Below are 21603 nucleotides of genomic sequence, written 5' to 3' on the forward strand. Positions count from 1 at the left end.
TGTCCATAAGTGGGCTTATCTGCAGACTTAGCGTGAGGGAATTACCCAGAGTTCATAGCATTGTGATGTGAAACATATGATTCCACGGTGGAGCCTGCAAGAATGGAAAGATGATTAAATAAACAGGCGCCCCCATCTTTGTGTAATCAAGACCGTTCAAACGAGAGTAACTAAAAACCCAAAGCAATAAAATAACCCTTTATTGGATGTCTAGGACTTCTGTTGTTGTTGCCGTGGTAACAAACAGGTACTAGAATCCAATCAAATTTTATAATTCTGGTATTTTGACAACCCTACTTTGGACAGCCAGGATAAAAAAAGGTTTTGGACATAAATAAATGTGTATGTTCATGTATGTAAAAACATTCTTACTCTGCTTTTAATCTGTTATTAAACTTCCTTTATTATTATTTGATGATTTGGCAACATGGTCAGTTACATTCATGCCAGTAAAGGTTGAATATATAATTTGCTGTTGCTGTGCGTCCTCCAGGCCTCGAGGCGGCGCTGTGCACACAGCAGGAGCACGCGGATACCGGAAGTTTCCCGTGTTAGTTCCGGTTCTTCTCCGCACGTTCTCCTTCCGCGGTTTGAAACGAAAAGCAGACGAACACAGTTTATTCTGCGAGTAGAAAAATAACCCAGACAAGATGAGTAAAGCGCATCCTCCCGAGCTGAAGAAGTAAGTGACTAAATATTAAATATAAACCTGAAATCTGTTCTTTAAATGCGCTTTATTGAACAGCTAACATGCTAACGCTACACTGTGTGAGAATGAGACATGCTAACCTCAGCTAGCATGTCTTTGTGGTTCATTCATTCCTTGTAAACTAATTAAATTATTCTTGTTTATTTCAGGTTCATGGACAAAAAGCTTTCATGTGAGTAAAACAGACATTTGACTCAGTTAGCTGAGACTTCAGGGGGGGTGAAGATGTGATATATGTTGTGTTTAAGACAAACTAGCTAAAGGAGCTGTGAAGAAAAGATTCATCACAGACTCAAACGAGTTAAGAAAAAGAACAGAAACCTGACCGAGGAGGGTCAGAGAGGAAAGAGGTTATATTAAATAATGAAATCAATGTTTAAGAGTCATTAAGAAAAAAACGAAGAGGAGATCTGAGGGGGGGTCACACACAATATTAAACTTTATTTAGATTAATTTACAAACAAGGTTATAAAGTGAGTAACAGAATGAATATAAATGTGTGGAGGACGATGATTAATAATTAAAAACAGAATGGATTAGAGAGTCAAGAGTGAAAAATAAAAAAGGAAATAAAACCAAAAATACACTTCTAAATAAAAAATTCTAATTTTTGTTTGTGAGGTTTAATATGTTTAAGGTTTTCAAAATAATAAAACTCCCAGAGATCATTATTTTGTCTTATTTTAATTAGTAGGAGTTCAGTTTTAAAGTCACTTTGTCTGAGTACTCAGATCCACACGGTCTAGTTAGCGGTATAAGATTATTTTTATTTTGTGGCTTTGCTTGTTCAGGTGATAAATAGAGCGATGTCTTAAAGGTCAAATCAGTGAGATGTGTAGAGACTGAAATTATAACGGTATCTTACTATATGATCAGACGTTAAGGAAACATGCTATGTTGAAGTGCTGGCTTCTCTGACAACAATGCAGCAGCCAGTATGTCCTCCTTTTACTTTAGATTCTGGTCCTGAATGCTCTGGATTTGTTTGGACCAGAGAAGGTAGGCGCTTTTAAGACACCCCCCCCCCACACGGCCGTTTTGGACGCCTCTCAGTTTGTCAGATATGAGAGCAGTTATCAGGTCAACAGGTGTTGCAGCGATGGAAGCAGGCAAGAGAAGTGGTTCAGATAGAAGTGATTGTACCCGACCTAAAAAGCCTCTGCATGTTTCTAATAAGCTCCACGAGCAGAAACATGCTCAAACTAGGATCAATATTGGAGATGGTTGTGTAACATGATGAATCCTAACATGTGATTTATTCTGTGTTGTAGTGAAGCTGAACGGAGGCAGACACGTGCAGGGCATCCTGCGAGGGTTCGATCCCTTCATGAACCTGGTGGTGGACGACTCTATTGAGATGGGACCCGGAGGTCAACAGAACACCATTGGCATGGTGGTCAGTACAGCGAGCATCCTCTAGATGACTGTGTGTGTGTGTAACATGTGTTTAACGTGTGTGTCGTCTGTTCCAGGTGATCCGAGGAAACAGCATCATCATGTTGGAGGCCTTAGAGAGAGTCTGACGAGGCGGATCCTGACTTTTTTAAAATTCTTTTTCATTTGACTTCTTTTTGTTTTTGACCTGAACCGTCACTCTCCTCTTTAGTTTGGAAATGTTTTCAGTTGTTGGATCTTGTGAATAAATCTGTTTTTCTTTGTAACTCGTGTCAGTTCTTTCATTAGAGACTTCTTAAAGTGATCCAGCAGCTGTGAGTCGGAGTCCTTTCGGGTTAGAGAACAAAAGTTCTCAACTGATTGAAAATGTTCTAAAGTCATCTTTTAATATTCAAAGTCAGAGATCATGTTGGAGAAGAGCATCAAAGATCTCTGTGAGGGATTATGTCCCTTAGCATATGTGCTTTATGTTATGTGTTTATATTTGGACGGTTAAATCTGTCTCCATGTTACCGGACGATCCTTTACAGAGATAAGATAGAAGGTCATCCTTTTATTCATCCCACAACACAGAAATGTGTTGGAGCAGCAACAAGCGAGGAGAGATGACACAGAAACAATAAAACATCAGAAACATAAATCTAAAGAGTTGAGGGAACATAAAGTTATTGTTCAAAGTAGGTGTGTGATTCTGTTTTTACACCTGATGTCTGCTGATGAGCTTTGATAAGTAATTATAATGGATTCTTAAGTGTAATATTTTAATGGAGGCTGACCTCCTCAGTCTGTGATGAGAAACGTTCAGAGAAAGCTTCATCTTTAGTTTCATATAAAATCTGTGTATTACAGACCTGATGTACATTTAGTGTCTCTGGTTCTGAGCAGTGGGTGTCCTCTGCAGCAGGGACAGTAGGGGGCGCTCTCTGCACAGGACCCACTTCCCTTTCAGCTGGACTTTTATTGTGAAAGGGCACTGACGTCATCGTTGACGCTTTCCTTAACGTTGCTTGACGTGTGTGTGTCGTCGGCGTCTGACGGTATGTGGAAAGTAGCAATGTCGGAGGAGGTTGGAAAGGCGCTGCAGTCGGTGGTGGAGCGGGTGAACCAGGCGGCCGCACGCCGGCCTAAGGTAACCATAGCCCGGGAGAATCCTGCTCAGGAGCCCCGCTCATGGAGCTCTTCTGCCGGGTGTGAAAAAGTGTCTCTGCGGCGGCACGACGCGTTATGTAAGGCTGCCAAACACCTCAACCTTTGGATGTGAGAGGGGCTGCTGGCAGCACTTTCATAACAGCATGCTCCGTGCGTGATGTGCGTGATGTGCGTGGGAGCAGGAGGAGCCTGCTGCAGGGACACACTGTTATGATGTCGTGATGTGCATGTTTCTGTATCCACACTGAGATCCGCTCTGACACACACCTGCACCTGACTGTATGTCAGAGATGATCAGGCTGACTCACTGTTCACACTGGTGTGTGTGTGTGTGTGTGTGTGTGTGTGTGTGTGTGTGTGTGTGTGTGTGTGTGTGTGTGTGTGTGTGTGTGTGTGTGTGTGTGTGTGTGTGTGTGTGTGTGTGTGTGTCAGACTCTGCCTGCTGTGCCTCCTCGCCTCGTCGCTGTCAGTAAGACCAAACCTCCGGACATGGTGGTGGAGGCGTACAGACAGGGCCAGAGGAACTTTGGAGAAAACTACGTGAGTGAAAAATAAAAATGAACAGTTTGAGTGTGAAGCTGTGAGAGGAAAACAGAGATGAACCTCACCTGTCTGTCTGTCCTCACCTGTCTGTCCTCTCCAGGTGAATGAGCTGGTGGATAAGGCGGCAGACCCTCTGGTAAGTTCACAGATTTATAAACTCTATTAACTATTTGATTTTTATCAAAGTTTGAAAATGTGTTCTCATGAAAACACAGATTTAAAGTTCTTCTTCTCCTTCCTGTAGATCTTATCCTCGTGTCCGGACATTAAGTGGCACTTCATCGGTCACCTGCAGAAGAATAACGTCAACAAACTCCTGGGTGAGAGACAGTCCTGGGACAGATGAAGAGGACTTCTGATTGGTCACAGTTGAATGGAGGTTCTTTTGCCCAGCAGCTGTGTGAGGTAAGCGAACTGCTCTTTGTGTCCTCAGGTGTTCAGAACCTGTTCCTGGTGGAGACGGTGGACTCAGCGAAGCTGGCCGACAAGGTGAACAGCTCGTGGCAGCGTGTGAGAGGATCCAGCACGCAGAGGTTAAAGATCATGGTGCAGATCAACACCAGCGGAGAACAGAGTGAGTCTTCTTCCTGTGTGTGTGAACACGTTTTCAGGTGTTCAGTGTGTCACCTGTTGTTCAGGTGTTCAGTGTGTCACCTGTTGTTCAGGTGTTCAGTGTGTCACCTGTTGTTCAGGTGTTCAGTGTGTCACCTGTTGTTCAGGTGTTCAGTGTGTCACCTGTTGTTCAGGTGTTCAGTGTGTCACCTGTTGTTCAGGTGTTCAGCGTGTCACCTGTTGTTCAGGTGTTCAGAGTGTCACCTGTTGGTCAGGCGCTCAGTGTGTCACTGTGTCTCTGCAGGTAAACACGGCCTTCCTCCAGAGGACACAGTCAGCACAGTGAAGCACATCGTGTCTCAGTGCTCCGCCCTGCACTTCTTAGGACTCATGACCATCGGACGCTACGGCTACGACCTCCGTCTGGGCCCCAACCCTGACTTCCAGGTACAGAGCGAGCACAGGTGGGAGGAGGGGGGGGGGAGACGCTTTAATACCCAGAACACAAGTCCAACACAATGTGTGTGTGTCTGTGTGTGTGTCCTGCAGATGTTGCTCAGTCGGAGACAGGAGGTGTGTGACAGTCTGAAGCTTCCTGTGGAGGAGGTGGAGCTCAGTATGGGCATGTCCACAGACTTTGAACATGCAGTGAGTATCAGTCCTTCAGGAGGACATGTTTACATCTCTGTCCTCTTTTACACTCTGATGTTTACATCTCTGTCCTCTTTTACACTCTGATGTTTACATCTCTGTCCTCTTTTACACTCTGATGTTTACATCTCTGTCCTCTTTTACACTCTGATGTTTACGTCTCCTGTGTCTCAGATCGAGGTGGGCTCCACTAACGTGCGGGTGGGCAGCATCATCTTCGGTAACAGAGAGTATCCCAACAGCGCAGCTAACACCCCAAACCCGAGTCCAGGTCCGAGTCCGGCCCCCAGCCCCGAGAAAAACTCAAAGACGGTGTCAGAGGAGGCGGCCAAGAAGATGCAGCACCTCACCGTGTCGGGACAATAAGAGAAGAAGAAAATAAAAACTGTTTGTGAGGCACGAAGCAGGAGGTCTCCACGCTGCAGCTGGACCTCTCATCACAGCCTCGTGTTCAAGTCTTTGATTAATCCTCCTCAGTCCGTCAGCGAGCGGCCGCAGAGCAGAACTAGTCTGACCTTTTTTAACAGTAACGTATCACTCACCTGTAGCGCTCATGGAAATCCTCCTGCAGATCCAAACCCGACGTAGAAGAACACAGAAGGAGTCCGACATGTTAGTGAGAGTTTGTTTGATGTGATATTTTCTACCTTTCGACCCGACATGTGACGTCTAACACAATGTGCCGCTCTAACTGTACAAAGACTTGATTTAATAAATCACTGATCCCTTTATAAGTCACAGCTCGTTTGGTGTTGTTTTGGTGCGCTGTGTGCGTGTGTGTTGTCAGCAGGTCAGCGTGTGTTTGTGTCTCTGATAAAAACAGATTTAACATCCTGGGCCCGGTTGTGTGGACGCTGCGTTTACTGCCCGAGCCGAGACTAAATGTGAGTGCAGATTCCTTTTTCTTGATGGTTTCTTTTTTACGAGTTGCTCTGCGTCTTCATGCCGTGTTTACATCCACCACTCTTCAAAAGATGCACAAATGTACAGACAGCGGTCTGGACCCTGCAGTCCGCAGCTTTCCTCCGAGGGGTCTGAAGACTTGGGGCATGTTGTAGGTTCACCTCAGCTCCTCCCACTAAACAATCTGTGGTCATCCTCCAGTCTGAAACTTTTTACACTGCTAATCCCCAACCCCAAACAACCCCACCCTCTTCCCCGCATTCTTACCAGCCCCCCCCCCCCTTGCTCATTTGTTTGACCCCGGCCATCTGTCCTCTCCTCTCTCTCCGTTTGATGAGGTTTGCATTTTTTTCACACAATAAAAATAAAAAAAGAGATGAGAGACAGTTTGAAGTTTCTTTATTGAGCTCGTGGAGGTTACGCCCTGATGGTTAACGAGGGACGATGTGACAAACGGCCAGAGAGACATGTCAAAGACTCGCCGTCCAACAACAACGACCCCGTGTGAACCATGGCGGCGGCAGAATAAATACGTTGAGATGACTGAAACACGGACACGCTTCATTCAGTGTAAAAGGTTTTAGAAAATCAACAGCTGCACGTTTTATTTACAACAAACAGTCTGCTAACTATTAACATTCAGCACGCCGTGGTTAAAAGACGAGATAAAGAACATTAGAATAACTGAAAACTGCAACTAGAACAATAAATAAATGACTGAACAGGAAGTGACTGAGAGCGTTTCTTTATTTACAAACATGTCGTCCTGTGACCTTCAGCCCCACTGAGCACGCTCCGTCTCTGATGAAGGTTGCTGCACAGGAAGAAAACTGATAACTACGGAAGCCCTGAAAGGACATTCAGACAAATATGTCCCGACTGTAGTGTCGAGATCTTGACTTATGAACGCCGTTATCTCGAAGGAGGGAAGATTCTTTTCACGTGTTAACGAGTGAATGGCGTGAGATCTTCAGAAAAAACGACTGATATGAATCCCAAAATAACGTGTTGAGATAACAAGAAAAGTGAGCCAATCAAAATGTACGGCTGAATGTCCTCTTTGACCTTCCGTAGCTAAATGACCTTAAATGACCTCTAATGACCTTTACTTAGTCAAACTCGTGGCTCGATCACACAGAGACGCGTCGCTGGATAATCATCACCAGGAGAACCACAGTGGTCGTCTGGTCAGCACGATTACCGGGCGCTCTTCTCGGCTGCTGTGACACTTGTTTTTCCAGCCGTTTTTATGGCGTGCATAAAAGTTGAAAAACTTTTCAGCTGAGTAGCGCTCGTCAGTGTTGCATTTTACCGAAGCAGCCAGGAGGCTTTTTACCCTTCTCGTCTTGGAGCAAAGTAACGGCGAGATCTCTACGTTTTCTCGAATGGCGCCCGTTTGCACACGCAGCCCCGCCCCACAGGCCCAGATGAGCTCAACGCGCCTCTGTGTGATTGGTCCGTAAGAATAAATGTTTCTAACCGTCCTGTGAACTCTGTCAGCTGGTTAATGTTCAATATGATGTAGTTCTTCATCTGCAGTCCAAATACACAACAAAGCTTCAGACGAGGCCTGAAGTCGAGGAGATAAAAATATTCACTGATCCATAAAAGATTTAAGAACCTGCTGCACGCCGCCCCGCAACAAGCTGTCAGGAGAAATGAACTGAGGGCTTTAAACTGTTTACAGCTAAACAAAGGGTCAAAGTTTAGCGGTGCGGAAGCTGCTGTTCGTATGAGGAGAGCTTTTATAAACATGAAGTCACAGATCAGATCTCACTTTCTCATGACTGATCTTCATTAAAACCATCTGAAGCTCTAAACTTCATTAAATCCTTAATACTCCGATACGACCTCCATCTTTTTAATGAGCGATAGTATCAAAACTGACTGAAGCTTTTATAAAACGACATGGTGCTCATCACACAGGAGGAACCCTTCAAAGCTGTAGACGCACTCCTGCACGCCGTCCAAAGTGACAACCATCCTGCACAGACGTGTTTGAGTGCAGACGCTGAGCAGGAGTGAGCCTGCAACTTTTGTTCATTAAAAACATGAAATGACCCAAATAGCAGTGAGTAGGTATCATATCATTTTGTTTTTTACTGAGAACCCCCCCAAAGGCTCAGGTGAGGGCGATAAGAAGAGCCGTTTGCAAAACCACGCTCACGCAAAGCGTACAGATGTTTATTCCCTGCGTGCAGATGTTTAATCTGTGCATACAGATGTTTAATCCGTGCCTGCAGATGTTTAATCCGTGCGTACAGATGTTTAATATGTGTGTACAGATGTTTAATCCGAGCGTACAGATGTTTACTCCGTGCGTACAGATGTTTAATCTACATATGTTTAATCCGTGCGTACAGATGTTTAAACTGCGTACAGATGTTTAAACTGCGTACAGATGTTTAAACTGCAAATGTTTAATCCGTGTGTACAGATGTTTAAACTACATATGTTTAATCCGTGTGTACAGATGTTCAATCCGAGCGTGCAGATGTTTAATCCGTGCGTACAGATGTTTAAACTGCGTACAGATGTTTAAACTACAAATGTTTAATCCGTGCGTACAGATGTTCAATCCGAGCGTGCAGATGTTTAATCCGTGCGTACAGATGTTTAAACTGCGTACAGATGTTTAAACTACAAATGTTTAATCCGAGCGTGCAGATGTTTAATCCGTGCGTACAGATGTTTAATCCGAGCGTGCAGATGTTTAATCCGTGCGTACAGATGTTTAATCCGTGCGTACAGATGTTCAATCCGCGCGTACAGATTTTTTATATGTGCGTACAGATGTTTAAACCACAGATTTTGAATCCGTGTGCACAGATTTGCAAACGTCTCTTCTTTTTTTTTTTTTTACCTGAGCCCTCAGGAGCTCCATAGAGTTTTGTTAGTGTCATATCGAAGTTTAAAATCCTGTTAAGGTAACAAACCTTCTCAGGGCAGAGATGTGTCTCTGGATAAAAACAGGAAACACAAAGAGAGGCAGCTGGTGTTGCTAACAGAAAACAGCTAAAGCTAAAACATGTACAGGTAGAAGAGGTCGCCCAGCCCGCCTCCTCGTGCTCCTCGTATGGCTGATATTCAGACCTGACGTCGCCTCCTGTAAAGTCTGTGAACTCGCCCAGATGTTGAGTTCAGATGTTACACCAGTTTCTTAGCCTCAAAGAAGCTCTTGAGGTGTTTCATCTGCCAGATCCCGGTGACGATGAGGATGAGCGTCTGAGCGATGGACCACCACAGGACGCGCTGGTTGGTGCTCTCGCTCGTCATCCGGAAACGCTCCTCACGGTACTGCAGAGGACACACACACACACACCTCTCTGATTAAACTTGACCTTTGGTAACCTGAGAGCACACCTGTAATCTCTCGGAGGTGTGTCTTACTGACCCTCTGGTAGTTCTGCTCCTTCTGGATCTGCTCCACCTGGTCCAGCAGCTGGCGCACCCTCAGCTGCAGCTCTGTAAGTTTGTCTTTGGCAGCGATCTCGGGGTAGTTGTTGGTGTGTTCTCCCACCTGGATGTCCAGGTGAACTCTCTGATGTGACAGGAAACAGACAGTTTGAAATCTACATCAGGTTATATTCTCTCCCTGGGGGAAAAGATGAACGATCACAGGTGATAATAAAAGAGCTCTGCGGTAAGAGAAACTGGTCATTAATCTGTCTGGATAACTGACCCAGGAGAAGCAGAAACCCCCCGGAGTGTTCGAGGTCGTATCTGAACCAGAACCACTCAAAATAAACTGGAGAGTCAGTAAAGCTCTGTGACGACTCTGAGACGAGCTTCATGTGAACTAAAGGACGCTTCATAAAGCCCTCAAGCCCAGTTCACCCTGGAGCTGTGTGAGTGCAGGCGAGCGGGCCTGGTGTGACAGAGTCCTGAATCTGGTTAAACTGGTCAGTCCTCAGGGTTTCTGCTAACCACTGACCCAGTCTGGTTTGACAGGTTCAGACCCCAGCTCAGACTAACGTTCAGGACTTCAGTCCATCAAGTGAATATTTAACATCTTCAGTGGGTAGAAGTTAAAAACCAGTGTGTGTGTGTGTTGGTACCAGTTTCCCTCCTGCAAACAGCGCCATCTTGGTGGAGTTGGAGTGCAGACAGATCTGATGCTCTCCCGGAGTGTGAGAGGTGAAGGTGAAGCGTCCGTCTGAGCCGTACTGACGGGACAGGATGATCTGAGAGAGACAAACACGGCTTATGTTTCCATACGTTATGCAGCGGTGTGACTTCCAGCCGCTCGGCCACCGTGCTCACCTTGGTGTCTGGATCTTTGATCTCCACGTGCATCCCGAGGCCGGGCGTCGCCGGGAGGAAGGATCCGCTCTGCTTGTCCCACAGCTGAGTGCGATACTTCCCTGTAGGACGGGAGGAGAAGCAAGGAGCCATGACATCATGAAACATTATCAGAGGAGATGAAACATGACTTCATTCACCTTTCGTCTAACTGTAGATCCTTAGGTAGTTTTTTTACTTCATCAGAATTGTCGACGTTCTTTAGTTTCTTTTTTCAAAATAAAAACATTAGAAACACACATTTAGAATAAATCCAGTTTTGAGTTTTGAATAACTCCCTCTCCCTGTTCCTGAGGATGATGCTGCCCACTCACAGAGTCAGAGATACAGAAACATGAGAGGTAGAAGAGATGTGCTGCAGTCTGACATAAAGACAGAGCCCCAATCTGTTATCCTGAAAGCAGTCAGACAAACTGATCTAGAAGGGAGAGTTGTAGTCCAGACTAACAGAGACCAGGACAGACTAGAGACATTTAGGGAACAAGACCAAGACCAGAAAAATCTCTGAAAAATCGTCATCCTGTGTGCAGGGGGCGGGTCCCTCACTTAGACCGTCACAGCGGGAAGGTTTAACCTCGGGATAAAAATCTGATTGTGAATGAATTGACGTTATTTGGCGTTTTCCTTCTGATCACAGTAACGACGTGATGAATCAGTGGTGGTCTTGACTGGTCTTGATCCAAAATCCAGAGTATGCCCAGTCTGAGAGCGAGACCTTCAAAAAGTGGTCTTGAGACCGGTCTTGGTCTAGTACTACAAGACTCCTGGAAGGTATTTTCATGTGAGATATCTTCAAACAATACAAACTGTGCACAGCTCAGGATGAGTACATTTCATTCATGTGTCGAGCACACAGAGCAGCAGACCCCTCATGCAGTGCTTTAATACTGTAAAACAATCTTTAGAAAGCTGCACACTTTCTCTCATGTTCGTCTCTTTGGATAAAAGAGTCTGATTCATGATTGTAGAGTTTAAAAAAAAGAGAAAAATAAAAATCAAAGCTCTGTGAGGCCTGTAAATATCTCAGTGATTGAGTGTTACACCTGCTGACACAGAAATGTTCAATATAAAGACTTAAACTTACATTCAACGTCAGAGTTTATTTAAATTATTAGAAAGGTGTTCTCGTCGTGAACTGTGAACTGTGAACTCTCGCGTGATTTGTTGATTTAAAGGTTTGATTCACGGCAGCATCTCTGATGGAGACAGCTGTTCGTGTGCACTGCTAGTTAGCTCCCCGTGCTAACGGCTCGTGTCCTTACCGATCACCATGGTCTCATCCGGGATTTCTTCTATGAAACATTTCTTCTCCGTCTCTCCGATGTGGAAGTATAGGCCGTGAGCCGGAAACATCCAGGCTAACGCCAAAGTGAGAGCTGCAGAGAGGGAGAGCATCATGGAGCCTCGAACACCCACCAACACACACACAGAGAGAGAGAGAGAGAGAGAGAGAGAGAGAGAGAGAGAGAGAGAGAGAGAGAGAGAGCGTGAGGGGGGGGGGGGGGGCGTGATGCTGCAGCCTGCTGACGTCATCAACCACCGAGGAAGGAGGAAGGGGATTTCCTGGAAACACGGGACAGATTTGACCTGAGTGAAGTCTCTCAGGCACCTTGTGTTTTTATAAATCAAGAATATATACACAAACAACATGACGCTGACATCTTTCAAAACACGTTAAAATGAACAGGTGCATATCCAAAAGAAATGGACAAAAGGACAGACGGATAAAATAATATAAATAATAACATAAAATAAATAACATATAGAGGCTCTACAATAGAGCTTTGGCAATCTGCGTGAGCATCGACTCTAGAGAGGAGGGAGCTGGGGGAGACAGCGCTCTACAATGTTTTGAATTTGGACTGCAGTACCCATTTTAAACACTAGGTGTCAGAGTTACATGTTGCTCCTTTAATGGATTTACATTTTTTTTTGCAGCCTGAGAGGAAGTGCTGCCTGACAGTCTCCTCTCAGGGCGGAAACACACTTAGCATTTCCTGAGCTAACAACAGTCGGCTGCCTCTGCTGTGACAGGTATCCTCAGAGCACCTCAAACTCACGCTGTGATTCAGCACAACGCAACAAAAAATGGGCAAAATGTCGTTAAGAAGACTCGCAGCTGGTTGATGTTTGTTTCTGATTCTGACATTTAACACAAACCTCAGTTTCACATCGGCTAGCTACATTTACCCAGCTAGCTCTGAAACTAACGCGCTAGCTACATCTAATTAGCCACCGAAGGGCTAACTCCGCTTTAACAGGCTGTATGTGAGAGAAGGAGCTGCTAACTAAGGACCTTAAGGACAATCATAACTACAAAAGAAGAAGAAGAAAGGTAAGCTAGCTTGAATTCTGATCATGTACCGTTAGCATTGAGCTGGGGTCAGGTGTTGTCTTGAGTGAAATCATGTTAGCTGTGATTAAAATGCGTGAATCAGCTTTTTAATTCTACCTCCGGTGGTTATTCTAGTCTGTTTATGTTGTAATGTAACACTTAAATAAAGCTTTATATCTAGCTCGAGCTCCGAGCCTCATGGTACCCAGGATGACGTCATGTTTTCCTCCCGTTCACTGACACCTGCAGTGTGTGTGTGTGTGTGTGTGTGTGTGTGTGTGTGTGTGTGTGTGTGTGTGTGTGTGTGTGTGTGTGTGTGTGTGTGTGTGTGTGTGTGTGTGTGTGTGTGTGTGTGTGTGTGTGTGTGTGTGTGTGTGTGTGTGTGTGTGTGTGTGTGTGGCAGGATCATCGTGAGGGCTGAAAGTGAAAGTGAAAGGTACATGAGGCCTGACAGCAGGAGGCGGGCTCAGCCAGGTGTCAATCACTGTCAGCTCATCATATTTAGATAACAGGTGTTGGATTAGAATAAGAGTTAGAGCCCCTAAGTTCCTTTTACAGTCATCATAACATGCATGCTTTCAGACAGACTCAGACGAAGCCTCCGATTGTCTGCTTTATGTTTTTATTATTTTTAGTTGTCGTAGATGACGTGCTGTATGTTGTGTCATGTTTGTGATGAACGTGTAAACTGTGAACCTCAGGAAGAATAACTTCTACCTGATTCTGAAGCTCATGGGGATCCAAACAAACAATCAGTATTTTTCTGCAGGTATGGTGCAGCCGCAGCCTGACGGCCCCATGCAGTGGGAGATGTCAGGAGAGGACAGTGGGGGGGCCCTCAGGGTCCCACCGGAGCTCGCTGCCAATGAAGTGGTGACTAGGTTACTGGGAGACAACCAGCAGCTCAGAGGTACCGTGTATCCCATAATACAAGAAGTCAAGTTAACACAAATCAAAGTGCAGAGTGTTTTCTCTTTGGATGCTGGAGTTTGAATCAAACTGAGAATCCTGGAGCTGATACAGTCTTACTGTTATTTTGGTAAAGGGAGGGTTGGGGGGGGGGTAACTGGAAACATTTGGGAGCCCCTGCGCTAACAGATGTTGCAGCATCAGATGTTTAGTAATACACATCCAGAGTCCCAGATGTTACCCAACATTATCCACAATCAGCTGATTAAATAAACAGAAATAAAGACAAAACAGACGTCGGCTCAGAAAAAGAGTCCTCGTGGCGTCCTCCTGTCAACTTTCTATTTATAACTGATGTGTGATAAATAAAACCCAACAAGAGACGATCTGCTGAGTCAGAGATTTATCTTCTCACAGTGTTGTTTCATCCATGGCCCCTGTGCACATCTTCCTACCTGATATTAACACTACCTGCCCCCCCCCCCCCCCCCTCCAGAGGCTCTGAGGCGGAGTAACCTCGCCTTGCGTCAGCGCTGCGAGGAGATGGAGGGATGGCAGCGGAGGACGAGGGAGGAACGAGAGTTTCTCAGCTGTCGTTTCCAGGAGGCCAGGTCGCTGGTGGAGAGGCTGGCCCAGGAGAACCACTCCTTACAGGGATTAGTGAACGGACCGGCCCCCTCGTTCCCCCCATCCACCAACTGCTGCAGCTCCAGTCAGACTGAAGAGCTGCAGGGACGCCCGGCCAGGAACGGACCGCTGGACGGACCGAAGGTCAGCCTGTTCCTTATGTTCACCCACTAACAGCTGTTCAACACATGCACGGCTTCCTTTGTGTTTTTAACACCATGTTTGTAATCCTTATCTTAGTGTGTGCAGGGTTTATAGTTACCATACGGTCTGACAGACGGCGAGCGAATCATGAATCAGAAATAATCAAAAGGAGTCGTTAGTCATGAGAGACATGTCAGAGGAGCAGGGATTAAAACAGCTTTAGGACTGATTTGTCTGTTTGTCTTTCTGTTGGGTTTCAGACTCTGGATCAGCGGGACAAGAAGAGGATCGAAGAGACGGACCGACATACACAGACCACGCCCCCTCGCAGCCTGGTACAATGAATCCACCTGTTTGTTTTGTCTGCTGTTTGTGTTAATTCTGTCGTCTAACCTGTGTGTCTGTGTGTGTTTAGGGCGATGCCAGTGTGCTAAGCTCCCTCTTTTCTCCCCCCTCCTCTTTCTCAGAGGTGCAGGGGGAGATGATGGTCAGGGAGAATGGCCAGGTGAGCCTGATCCCTCCCCCCTGCTGTGCACCAATCAGATCCCTGGCACTTAATTTTGTGGGCGTCATACCTTTTTAGTTTAGTGCTTTACCCCACCTTACCTTCAAGGCGGAGGTGTGAAATCCCGACTTTCTACTCGGTGAAACGTTCTGATGATGTCCTGTGAAGTCTAACCTGGCAGTAATCTGCATGCAGCGTTAAAACATGAAACTAACGCACATCAGGCGATTAAGAGGTGGAACTTGTTCCTTTCTTTTACTTCCGAGCAGGAAAACTGGATTTAGTAGTGGCTGGACAGCAGAAGTTTCTTTTTGTTTTGCTTTGAATGGAGCACAGCTCTGATCCAACACTTCTCCCCAGTTTGTCTTCTTTCCTGGTGCACTAAATCTTTGCTTCTGTCTGTGCACCAGCTCAGAGGGTGAAGGCGGTCTGTCATCCCTTCTTCCGTTCATCCCTCACTCTCTCTCTCTCTCTCTCTCTCTGCAGCCTGTCGAAGGTGCAAACGACTTCCTCCTGCTGCTGAAGAGCCACAAAGAAAAGCTGGAGGAAGGGATGAGCGAGCTGAGGAAGAAGAACGAAGAGCTGGAGAGAGAGAAGGAGGAGGGAGAGAAAGAGAGAGAGCGAATGAGGCGCTGCATCGACCAGCTACAAGCCAAAATGGCGCAGGCACAGGTAGGAAACCGGCGCAGGTTTAAACTAAGTGTCAACCTCCAGTGTTTAAAAAATGAAGCTGATGCTGAAGTGTAAAATCCTGCAGTTCCTTAAGGGCCCACTAGAGGCTGGCTGCAGAAGCACAGGAAGTCACAAACACACCCATTCTAAAAAGCCTGTTTTTACAGCAGAGATTAACATGTTTACAGCCTGGTTCAAAAAAACAAATAGGTGTGATTCGCTCATGTCTCGATTGACACACACTGTACGGGGGGGGTGAATGTTTTGATGACTCATCAGTTTTGATTTGATGAAGGATAAGAGTTATTCACAATAAGGCGTGTAGCTGACCTGATTGACAGGTGGGCGTGGTGTAATGGTTTGTCAGGAGGTTTAAAATCCGCCTCAGCTCCAGCTCTCAGCCTGTCGTTAGGTTGACTGAAAGTTAGAGTTAAGAGATTAGAGCTGTCCCCTCACAGCGAGGAGGTTCCTGGTTTGAATCCCCGTTTGCATGTTCTACTCTTGCATGTGTGGGTTCTCTCCTGGTACTCCGGCTTCCTCCCACAGCCCAAAGACAGCATAGATAATGGATGGATGGATATTTAGACAATCATCAGTCTCAGACGCTAAGTTAGAGACGAGCTGCTTTTGAAGTCTGAGCAGACGGTTTTATTAAAAAGATCAAAGTTGAGTTTCCCCTCCATCTTAAAGCCTGAATGTTTCCTTCCAGGTGAATAACGTCACTGAGGAGGTGGCTCCTCATCGCTCTGAGGCTCAGCACTCCTCCGACTGGTACGTTTATCCTCCTGATGTTTAATATCTGTGACTTCATGTTTCTAACAGCTGATTCATTATTTCATCTTTACAGTTCTTCTCTGCATCAGAGTGTTTCTGCTTAATTAAACCTAACCCTCTCTCCTCCTCCTCCTCCTCTTCCTCCTCCTCTTCCTCTTCCTCCTCCTCTCATTCTCCTCCTCTTCCTCCTCCTCCTTCTCTTCCTCCTCCTCCCCCTCTTCCTCCTCCTCCTCCTCCTCCTCCTCCTCCTCTCTCTAGCTCTAGCCTGGCTAAACTCACAGAGCAGCTTCAGGCCACACAGGGCAGGTGAGCTCTGTGTGGTTCTCTTTCTCACTGTGTGCATGTTACCTCGCCGTCACGCCGTCTCTTCTTCTTTATTTTTTAATCATCTTGTTTTTCTTCTTCATCTGTTTTTAGTCCGTTCACTCCTCAAAGCGTTGTCACATCGTTACCTGAAAGGATTGAAGGTCTCTTCAAATCAGCAGCTTCTTTCAGCGTACTTGAACTTGAGGTTGAACTTTGAGGTTACATCAGGGCGGGTCATCGTTATCGCTGCATGAGCGTTCACAATAATCTGAATTTATATCAATACATCAGGAAACTGATTCTAATCAAAGAGGCGATGCTCACTCTGTGTGTGAACGTCGTACCTGAAGGATAGAGGCTCAGGTACGATGTTCATCTTAAGCTGTTTTCAGATCAGATCTTTTCAGAATAAAAGCATAAAAACAACAACAAGATGATGATGATATAAGTCTCATGATAAACTCTGACAGCTTTGTTCTCCAGCTGGCGTCAGTCCATCTCCCTGCATGTTTGTGTTTGTGTCTGGAACAGATCACTCACGTCTTCTTCTGTTAACATCTCAAAAAGCATCAGAGCGCTGATCTTCACTCAGACTGCTGCTGATTTATTCTGACCATGCTGCTACATTTAGAACGGTTTAAAGTTTCCATTTTTTTCATTCTTTTAAATGTGAATCAATAAAAGACATCCAGCAGCTCTGACAGTGACAGTGACGAGAACTGACAAGTGACCTTTGACCTCCAACATTTACCCGCTGCAGCTGACGTTAAATCATCTAGCTTGCAGCTCAAACTTTAACCTGAAAACCAACGAGAGTCAGTGAAACATCAGAGTGTTCAGACGGCTGCGTGTAGATCTGGAGGGAGAAGTGATGAATGTTAAAGTCGTGTTGTCAGACGTGTACAGTTGTAACGTGTGGCGTCTGCAGGTACCGCGACCTGGAGGAGAAGCTGGAGAAGCTGCAGAAGAGTTCAGCTCAGAGGGACAGAACTGAAGCTCTGCTCAAACAGAAGGACAAAGACTGCGCTCAGGTAGGATCCAGACTCTGATCATCTCAAAGTCAAACGTTCAGAGTCTTGTTTGTCCTCTTCACTGTCTCCATGAGCGCTGCATGAAGTGTTCGCATTAAGATGTCCGTGTACGTTCATCAAACATTGAATCAGTTTCAAATCAAACAGACATGCGGACAGCTTCCTGTCGGGACAGCAGCCAGAGACTCTGTTCAAACTGATCTCTGTTCTATGTCAGGTTCCAGTTTCTGGAAGGGGGGGGGCATGTGGCTTCTCCTCTCTAACATCTGTGATCTGATGTCGATGTTTTATTTGACCTTTGTGTTTATTTTTTTACGTCTCCTCATCCTTATGAAAATGAAAACTAAGACGTACAGAATCGCCCTGCAGTCAATAAACAGGGAGACGCTCAGTGGTCATTTGACCCCGAGCAGGAGGAAGACATTAGATCAAGCGGGTACATGATAACATCTGAACCCGCCCAGATGGGATCAGTCTCTAATGAGTGTTTACATGAAGCAGTCTGATTCTGTTGATGTGTGTCCCTGTAAGCTTATGAACTCAGTGATAAAGGCTGACGCAGCGCTCTGTGTTTGTGCAGCTGGCGAAGGACTGCGAGGCTCTGAAAGCTCAGGCCACGTCTCTGCTGGCAGAGCTGAACGAGAGCCGGAGCCTTCAGGAGAAAAGTCTGCATGAACGTAAAGTGATGGAAGACAAGTGAGTGTCCTCTGACCTCAGTATACACGAGATCCTCTGTGTGTCTGTTTTACATGTCTCTGTCTGTCTCCTCCTCCTCTCCCTCCTCTTCCTCCCCTTCCTCTCCCTCCTCCTCCTCCTCTACCTCTCCTCCATCTTACATGTCTCTGTCTGTCTCCTCCTCCTCTCCCCCCTCTTCCTCCTCTTCCTCTCCCTCCTCCTCCTCCTCCTCTTCTCCCTCTCCTCCATCTTACATGTCTCTGTCTGTCTCCTCCTCCTCCTCTCCTCCTCCTCCTCCTTACATGTCTCTGTCTGTCTCCTCCTCTTCCTCCTCCTCCTCCTCCTTGTCTCTGTCTGTCTCTTCCTCCTCCTCTCCTCCTCCTCCTCCTCCTCCTCCTCGTCTCTGTCTGTCTCTTCCTCTTCCTCTTCCTCTTCCTCTTCCTCTTCCTCTTCCTCTTCCTCCTCCTCCTCCTCCTCCTCCTCCTTGTCTCTGTCTGTCTCTTCCTCTTCCTCTTCCTCCTCCTCCTCCTCCTCCTTGTCTCTGTCTGTCTCTTCCTCCTCCTCCTCCTTGTCTCTGTCTGTCTCTTCCTCTTCCTCTTCCTCTTCCTCCTCCTCCTCCTCCTCCTTGTCTCTGTCTGTCTCTTCCTCCTCCTCCTCCTCCTCTCTGTCTGTCTCAGGATGAACAGTAAGGTCAAGGCGCTGCAGGCGGCTGAGCGTGAGTTGGAGCAGCAGAGGAAGCAGCATCACGTGGCGATGGACAAACTGCTGCTGCAGACGCAGAGTCTGGAGACGGCCCTGAAGACGGAGAGACACGTGGTCACAGAGGAGAAGTGGGTTGATACAAGAAAATCTGAGACAAACTGGTTTAGTCAAACTGGTCTGTAAAGTTTCTCTTCTCTCGTCTCAGGAAGAAACTGACGCAGCTGCAGCACGCCTACACCTGTCTCTTCAGAGACTACGACTCCAAACTGAAGTGTGAGGTAAGGTGACGGTCCACTTCCTGTTGAGCACCATCACTCGAGCTGACAGAGTCTTCACGGTCATGTGTGCTGCTGTTGCAGGGCGGAAACCTGTGCAGCCGTCTGGAGGAGGCGGAGCGAGCGCTGGCTCTGAAACAGGATCTGATCGATAAACTGAAGGAGGAGGTGGAGCAGCAGAAAGGCTCTCTGGAGACCATCCCTGTTCTCACCGCTCAGGTACACAGTCATGTGACCTCCTTCCTCTGTGTGCGGAACATTACTGATTGTAAGTCAACATCTAAATTGGGATTTAAGTGTGGCTGTTCTGCACTGGTGGTGAGTAAAAAGATCTCAGGAGGCAGAAATAGATGCAAAATAAGGTGGTTGATTTATTAACCAGAAATAACACAAAACAGCAAAAACTAATAAAACAACTAGATTAAATAAACAGCCTCACAGCAAGCTGCCACCAACAAACATTTCCCCCCAGACTCTGGCTGAGTCTCCCTTTATTCAAGAAACAACCCAACTGAAGGCCTCACTCTGTCCCATTAGGCTCAGCTGATTTCACATCAGCTGATGATGATGTGTTGATGATGTGATGACATCATCAACACATCATCATCAGATCTGACTGTTAATGTTTCGTTTTCTTACTGATCAGTCTGACACATCTAAACGTGTTTCCAGATTCACTGAAATTAAAGATGGCTGCTGTAGGTTGAATATCTCTCCCCTCCCCCCTCCCCGTCTGTCCTGCTCAGGCCGACATCTACAAAGCAGACTTCTTAGCGGAGCGAGAAGCCAGAGAGAAGCTGAACCAGAAGAAGGAGGAGCTACAGGAACAGCTGACTCAGGCCCGCTCTGAGATTGAACGGTTCAAACAGGAAGCCACGTCACGGTAAAACAATAAGTCCAACACAAGACGAGTCTCAGAGGATACTGTGTCGTCAGATCTCTTCAGGTTTATCTGTGATTCAGACGTGGTCTCTCTGTGTACATGAAGTCAGGTCTGAATCATTATAATGAGACCTGTGTGTTTGTCTGTCTGTCCTTCAGAGCACGAATGGAGCAAATGAAGCTGAGACACCAGGAAGACTTCTCAACACGGGCGCCCCACATTCCCCCCCCACAAGGTACATCACACACACACACACACACACACACACACACACACACACACACACACACACACACACACTGGGTGTCTCTGATGTCATCTCTCTTCATCGACTCGTCCTCTTCTCTCTCTCCTCAGGTGTGTTTGCAGGTGCAGCCTTCAACACGGTGCCCCCTGCCCCCTCGTACCGTAATCAGGGTCTGTTACCTGTGGGGGACCCGGGGGCAGCGGGGGCAGAGGACCTGCCGGATCTATGTTGTCCTAAGTGCCAGTACCAGGCTCCAGACATGGACACACTGCAGATACATGTGATGGACTGTATACAGTAAACAGGACACACACACACACACACACACAGACACACACACACACAAACACACTGACACACACACACACACTGATACACACACACACACACACTGATACACACACATACACTGATACACACATACACACAAACACACTGACACACACACACACACTGACACACACACACACACACACACACACTGATACACACACACACACACACTGATACACACTGATACACACACACTGATACACACACACTGATACACACACACACATACACTGATACACACACACACATACACTGATACACACACACACATACACTGATACACACACACATACACTGATACACACACACACACTGATACACACACACACACTGACACATCATACAGCGTCTGCTCACAGGAAGCATATGTGATAGCTGCACCTTACTCTGTCTGACATCCACACACACACACACACATTAACCTGAACACACACTGTGGATCGTGTGCGTCAGTACTAAGACGAGCGACATCAGTGGACGGCGTGAAGACAATGCTGTAGCTCTTCGTCCCTCGAACATCTTTAATAGATTTTTTTATTTTCTCCACATCTGATGTTTGATTTCCCATCAGCCTCGTCTTCGTCAGTACTCGGTGGCGGTCAGCGTGTAGAGAAACATATTTAAAGGATTCCGTGTGTTGAGGTCATCATCGTGTCTGTCTGCATTACCTCAAACGTATTATTATCAATATTCAACATTAGAGATGTTCTCTGTGTTCTGTGCCTGTGTACACCGCCGCTTTACCTGATGCTTTGACCTGACCCTGAACGCAGCGTTTAGCCCCGCCCCCCCTTTGTGCCCCCTGTTGGGTCTCACCTCTAGCTGTGACACCTGGATGTTTACCTGCAGGTGAGCGAGTAGACGGCCTCTCAGTCTGTTTGAATATCGTCTGATGTTGAAGATTTACCAAATAAAGCAGTTCTTCAGAAACTTGTTTCCTGTTTTTATTTTGAATATGATGCAGAGAAGACATCCAACAAA

General features: G+C 46.4%; 4 protein-coding genes across 7 annotated transcripts; 3 read left to right on the forward strand and 1 right to left on the reverse strand.

Annotated features, from left to right (window-relative positions):
• The first annotated feature begins 539 nt into the window (after window positions 1-539).
• On the forward strand, window positions 540-2370 carry snrpg (small nuclear ribonucleoprotein polypeptide G). Its single transcript, XM_020658703.3, has 4 exons — window positions 540-682; window positions 859-881; window positions 1981-2105; window positions 2182-2370. The coding sequence occupies exons 1-4, from the start codon at window positions 651-653 to the stop codon at window positions 2230-2232; spliced, it is 231 nt and encodes a 76-aa protein (XP_020514359.1). The 5' UTR covers window positions 540-650; the 3' UTR covers window positions 2233-2370.
• A 704-nt stretch (window positions 2371-3074) lies between these two features.
• On the forward strand, window positions 3075-5737 carry plpbp (pyridoxal phosphate binding protein). The gene is made up of 8 exons (XM_020658693.3): window positions 3075-3233; window positions 3686-3793; window positions 3897-3932; window positions 4041-4116; window positions 4230-4370; window positions 4653-4795; window positions 4898-4996; window positions 5174-5737. Exons 1-8 carry the CDS (start codon window positions 3144-3146, stop codon window positions 5363-5365), a joined length of 885 nt encoding a protein of 294 aa, XP_020514349.1. The 5' UTR covers window positions 3075-3143; the 3' UTR covers window positions 5366-5737.
• Window positions 5738-6284: 547 nt separating this feature from the next.
• Window positions 6285-11649, reverse strand: tmed4 (transmembrane p24 trafficking protein 4). Its single transcript, XM_020658694.3, has 5 exons — window positions 11467-11649; window positions 10166-10266; window positions 9961-10086; window positions 9297-9443; window positions 6285-9199 (listed from the first exon to the last, which is right to left on the reverse strand). Exons 1-5 carry the CDS (start codon window positions 11600-11602, stop codon window positions 9050-9052), a joined length of 660 nt encoding a protein of 219 aa, XP_020514350.1. The 5' UTR covers window positions 11603-11649; the 3' UTR covers window positions 6285-9049.
• A 477-nt stretch (window positions 11650-12126) lies between these two features.
• Window positions 12127-21552, forward strand: ikbkg (inhibitor of nuclear factor kappa B kinase regulatory subunit gamma). Of its 4 annotated transcripts, XM_065961482.1 has the most exons (16): window positions 12127-12539; window positions 13309-13449; window positions 13945-14219; window positions 14480-14554; window positions 14635-14724; window positions 15211-15396; window positions 16106-16167; window positions 16429-16476; window positions 17405-17507; window positions 18088-18203; window positions 18860-19012; window positions 19090-19162; window positions 19244-19378; window positions 19906-20042; window positions 20201-20277; window positions 20400-21552. In XM_065961482.1, the coding sequence occupies exons 2-16, from the start codon at window positions 13311-13313 to the stop codon at window positions 20588-20590; spliced, it is 1860 nt and encodes a 619-aa protein (XP_065817554.1). In that variant the 5' UTR covers window positions 12127-12539; window positions 13309-13310; the 3' UTR covers window positions 20591-21552. The 4 variants fall into 4 exon arrangements, with proteins under 4 accessions (XP_065817554.1, XP_020514346.1, XP_065817556.1 ...); XM_020658690.3 differs by lacking the exon at window positions 16429-16476 and having other exon boundaries at window positions 12130-12539; XM_065961484.1 differs by lacking the exon at window positions 14635-14724 and having other exon boundaries at window positions 12133-12539.
• The last annotated feature ends 51 nt before the right edge of the window (window positions 21553-21603 follow it).

Source organism: Labrus bergylta, chromosome 12 (genome assembly GCF_963930695.1).
Source record: "Labrus bergylta chromosome 12, fLabBer1.1, whole genome shotgun sequence".
Taxonomy (NCBI): Eukaryota; Metazoa; Chordata; class Actinopteri; order Labriformes; family Labridae; genus Labrus; species Labrus bergylta.

What these genes read in the sequence shown, in the direction of transcription:
- snrpg (XM_020658703.3), top strand. Translation starts at nt 651, where the DNA reads ATGAGTAAAGCGCATCCTCCCGAGCTGAAGAA. An exon ending in CATGGACAAAAAGCTTTCAT is followed by an intron (nt 882 to 1,980) that starts GTGAGTAAAACA and finishes TCTGTGTTGTAG; the next exon opens with TGAAGCTGAACGGAGGCAGA. An exon ending in AGAACACCATTGGCATGGTG is followed by an intron (nt 2,106 to 2,181) that starts GTCAGTACAGCG and finishes CGTCTGTTCCAG; the next exon opens with GTGATCCGAGGAAACAGCAT.
- plpbp (XM_020658693.3), top strand. Translation starts at nt 3,144, where the DNA reads ATGTGGAAAGTAGCAATGTCGGAGGAGGTTGGAAAGGCGCTGCAGTCG. An exon ending in TAACGTCAACAAACTCCTGG is followed by an intron (nt 4,117 to 4,229) that starts GTGAGAGACAGT and finishes TTGTGTCCTCAG; the next exon opens with GTGTTCAGAACCTGTTCCTG. An exon ending in GCCCCAACCCTGACTTCCAG is followed by an intron (nt 4,796 to 4,897) that starts GTACAGAGCGAG and finishes TGTGTCCTGCAG; the next exon opens with ATGTTGCTCAGTCGGAGACA.
- tmed4 (XM_020658694.3), bottom strand. Translation starts at nt 11,602, where the DNA reads ATGATGCTCTCCCTCTCTGCAGCTCTCACTTTGGCGTTAGCCTGGATG. An exon ending in GGATGAGACCATGGTGATCG is followed by an intron (nt 10,267 to 11,466) that starts GTAAGGACACGA and finishes CCCGTCCTACAG; the next exon opens with GGAAGTATCGCACTCAGCTG. An exon ending in AGGAGCAGAACTACCAGAGG is followed by an intron (nt 9,200 to 9,296) that starts GTCAGTAAGACA and finishes TGTCCTCTGCAG; the next exon opens with TACCGTGAGGAGCGTTTCCG.
- ikbkg (XM_065961482.1), top strand. Translation starts at nt 13,311, where the DNA reads ATGGTGCAGCCGCAGCCTGACGGCCCCATGCAGTGGGAGATGTCAGGA. An exon ending in TGGTCAGGGAGAATGGCCAG is followed by an intron (nt 14,725 to 15,210) that starts GTGAGCCTGATC and finishes CTCTCTCTGCAG; the next exon opens with CCTGTCGAAGGTGCAAACGA. An exon ending in CTTCAGGCCACACAGGGCAG is followed by an intron (nt 16,477 to 17,404) that starts GTGAGCTCTGTG and finishes TGGCGTCTGCAG; the next exon opens with GTACCGCGACCTGGAGGAGA.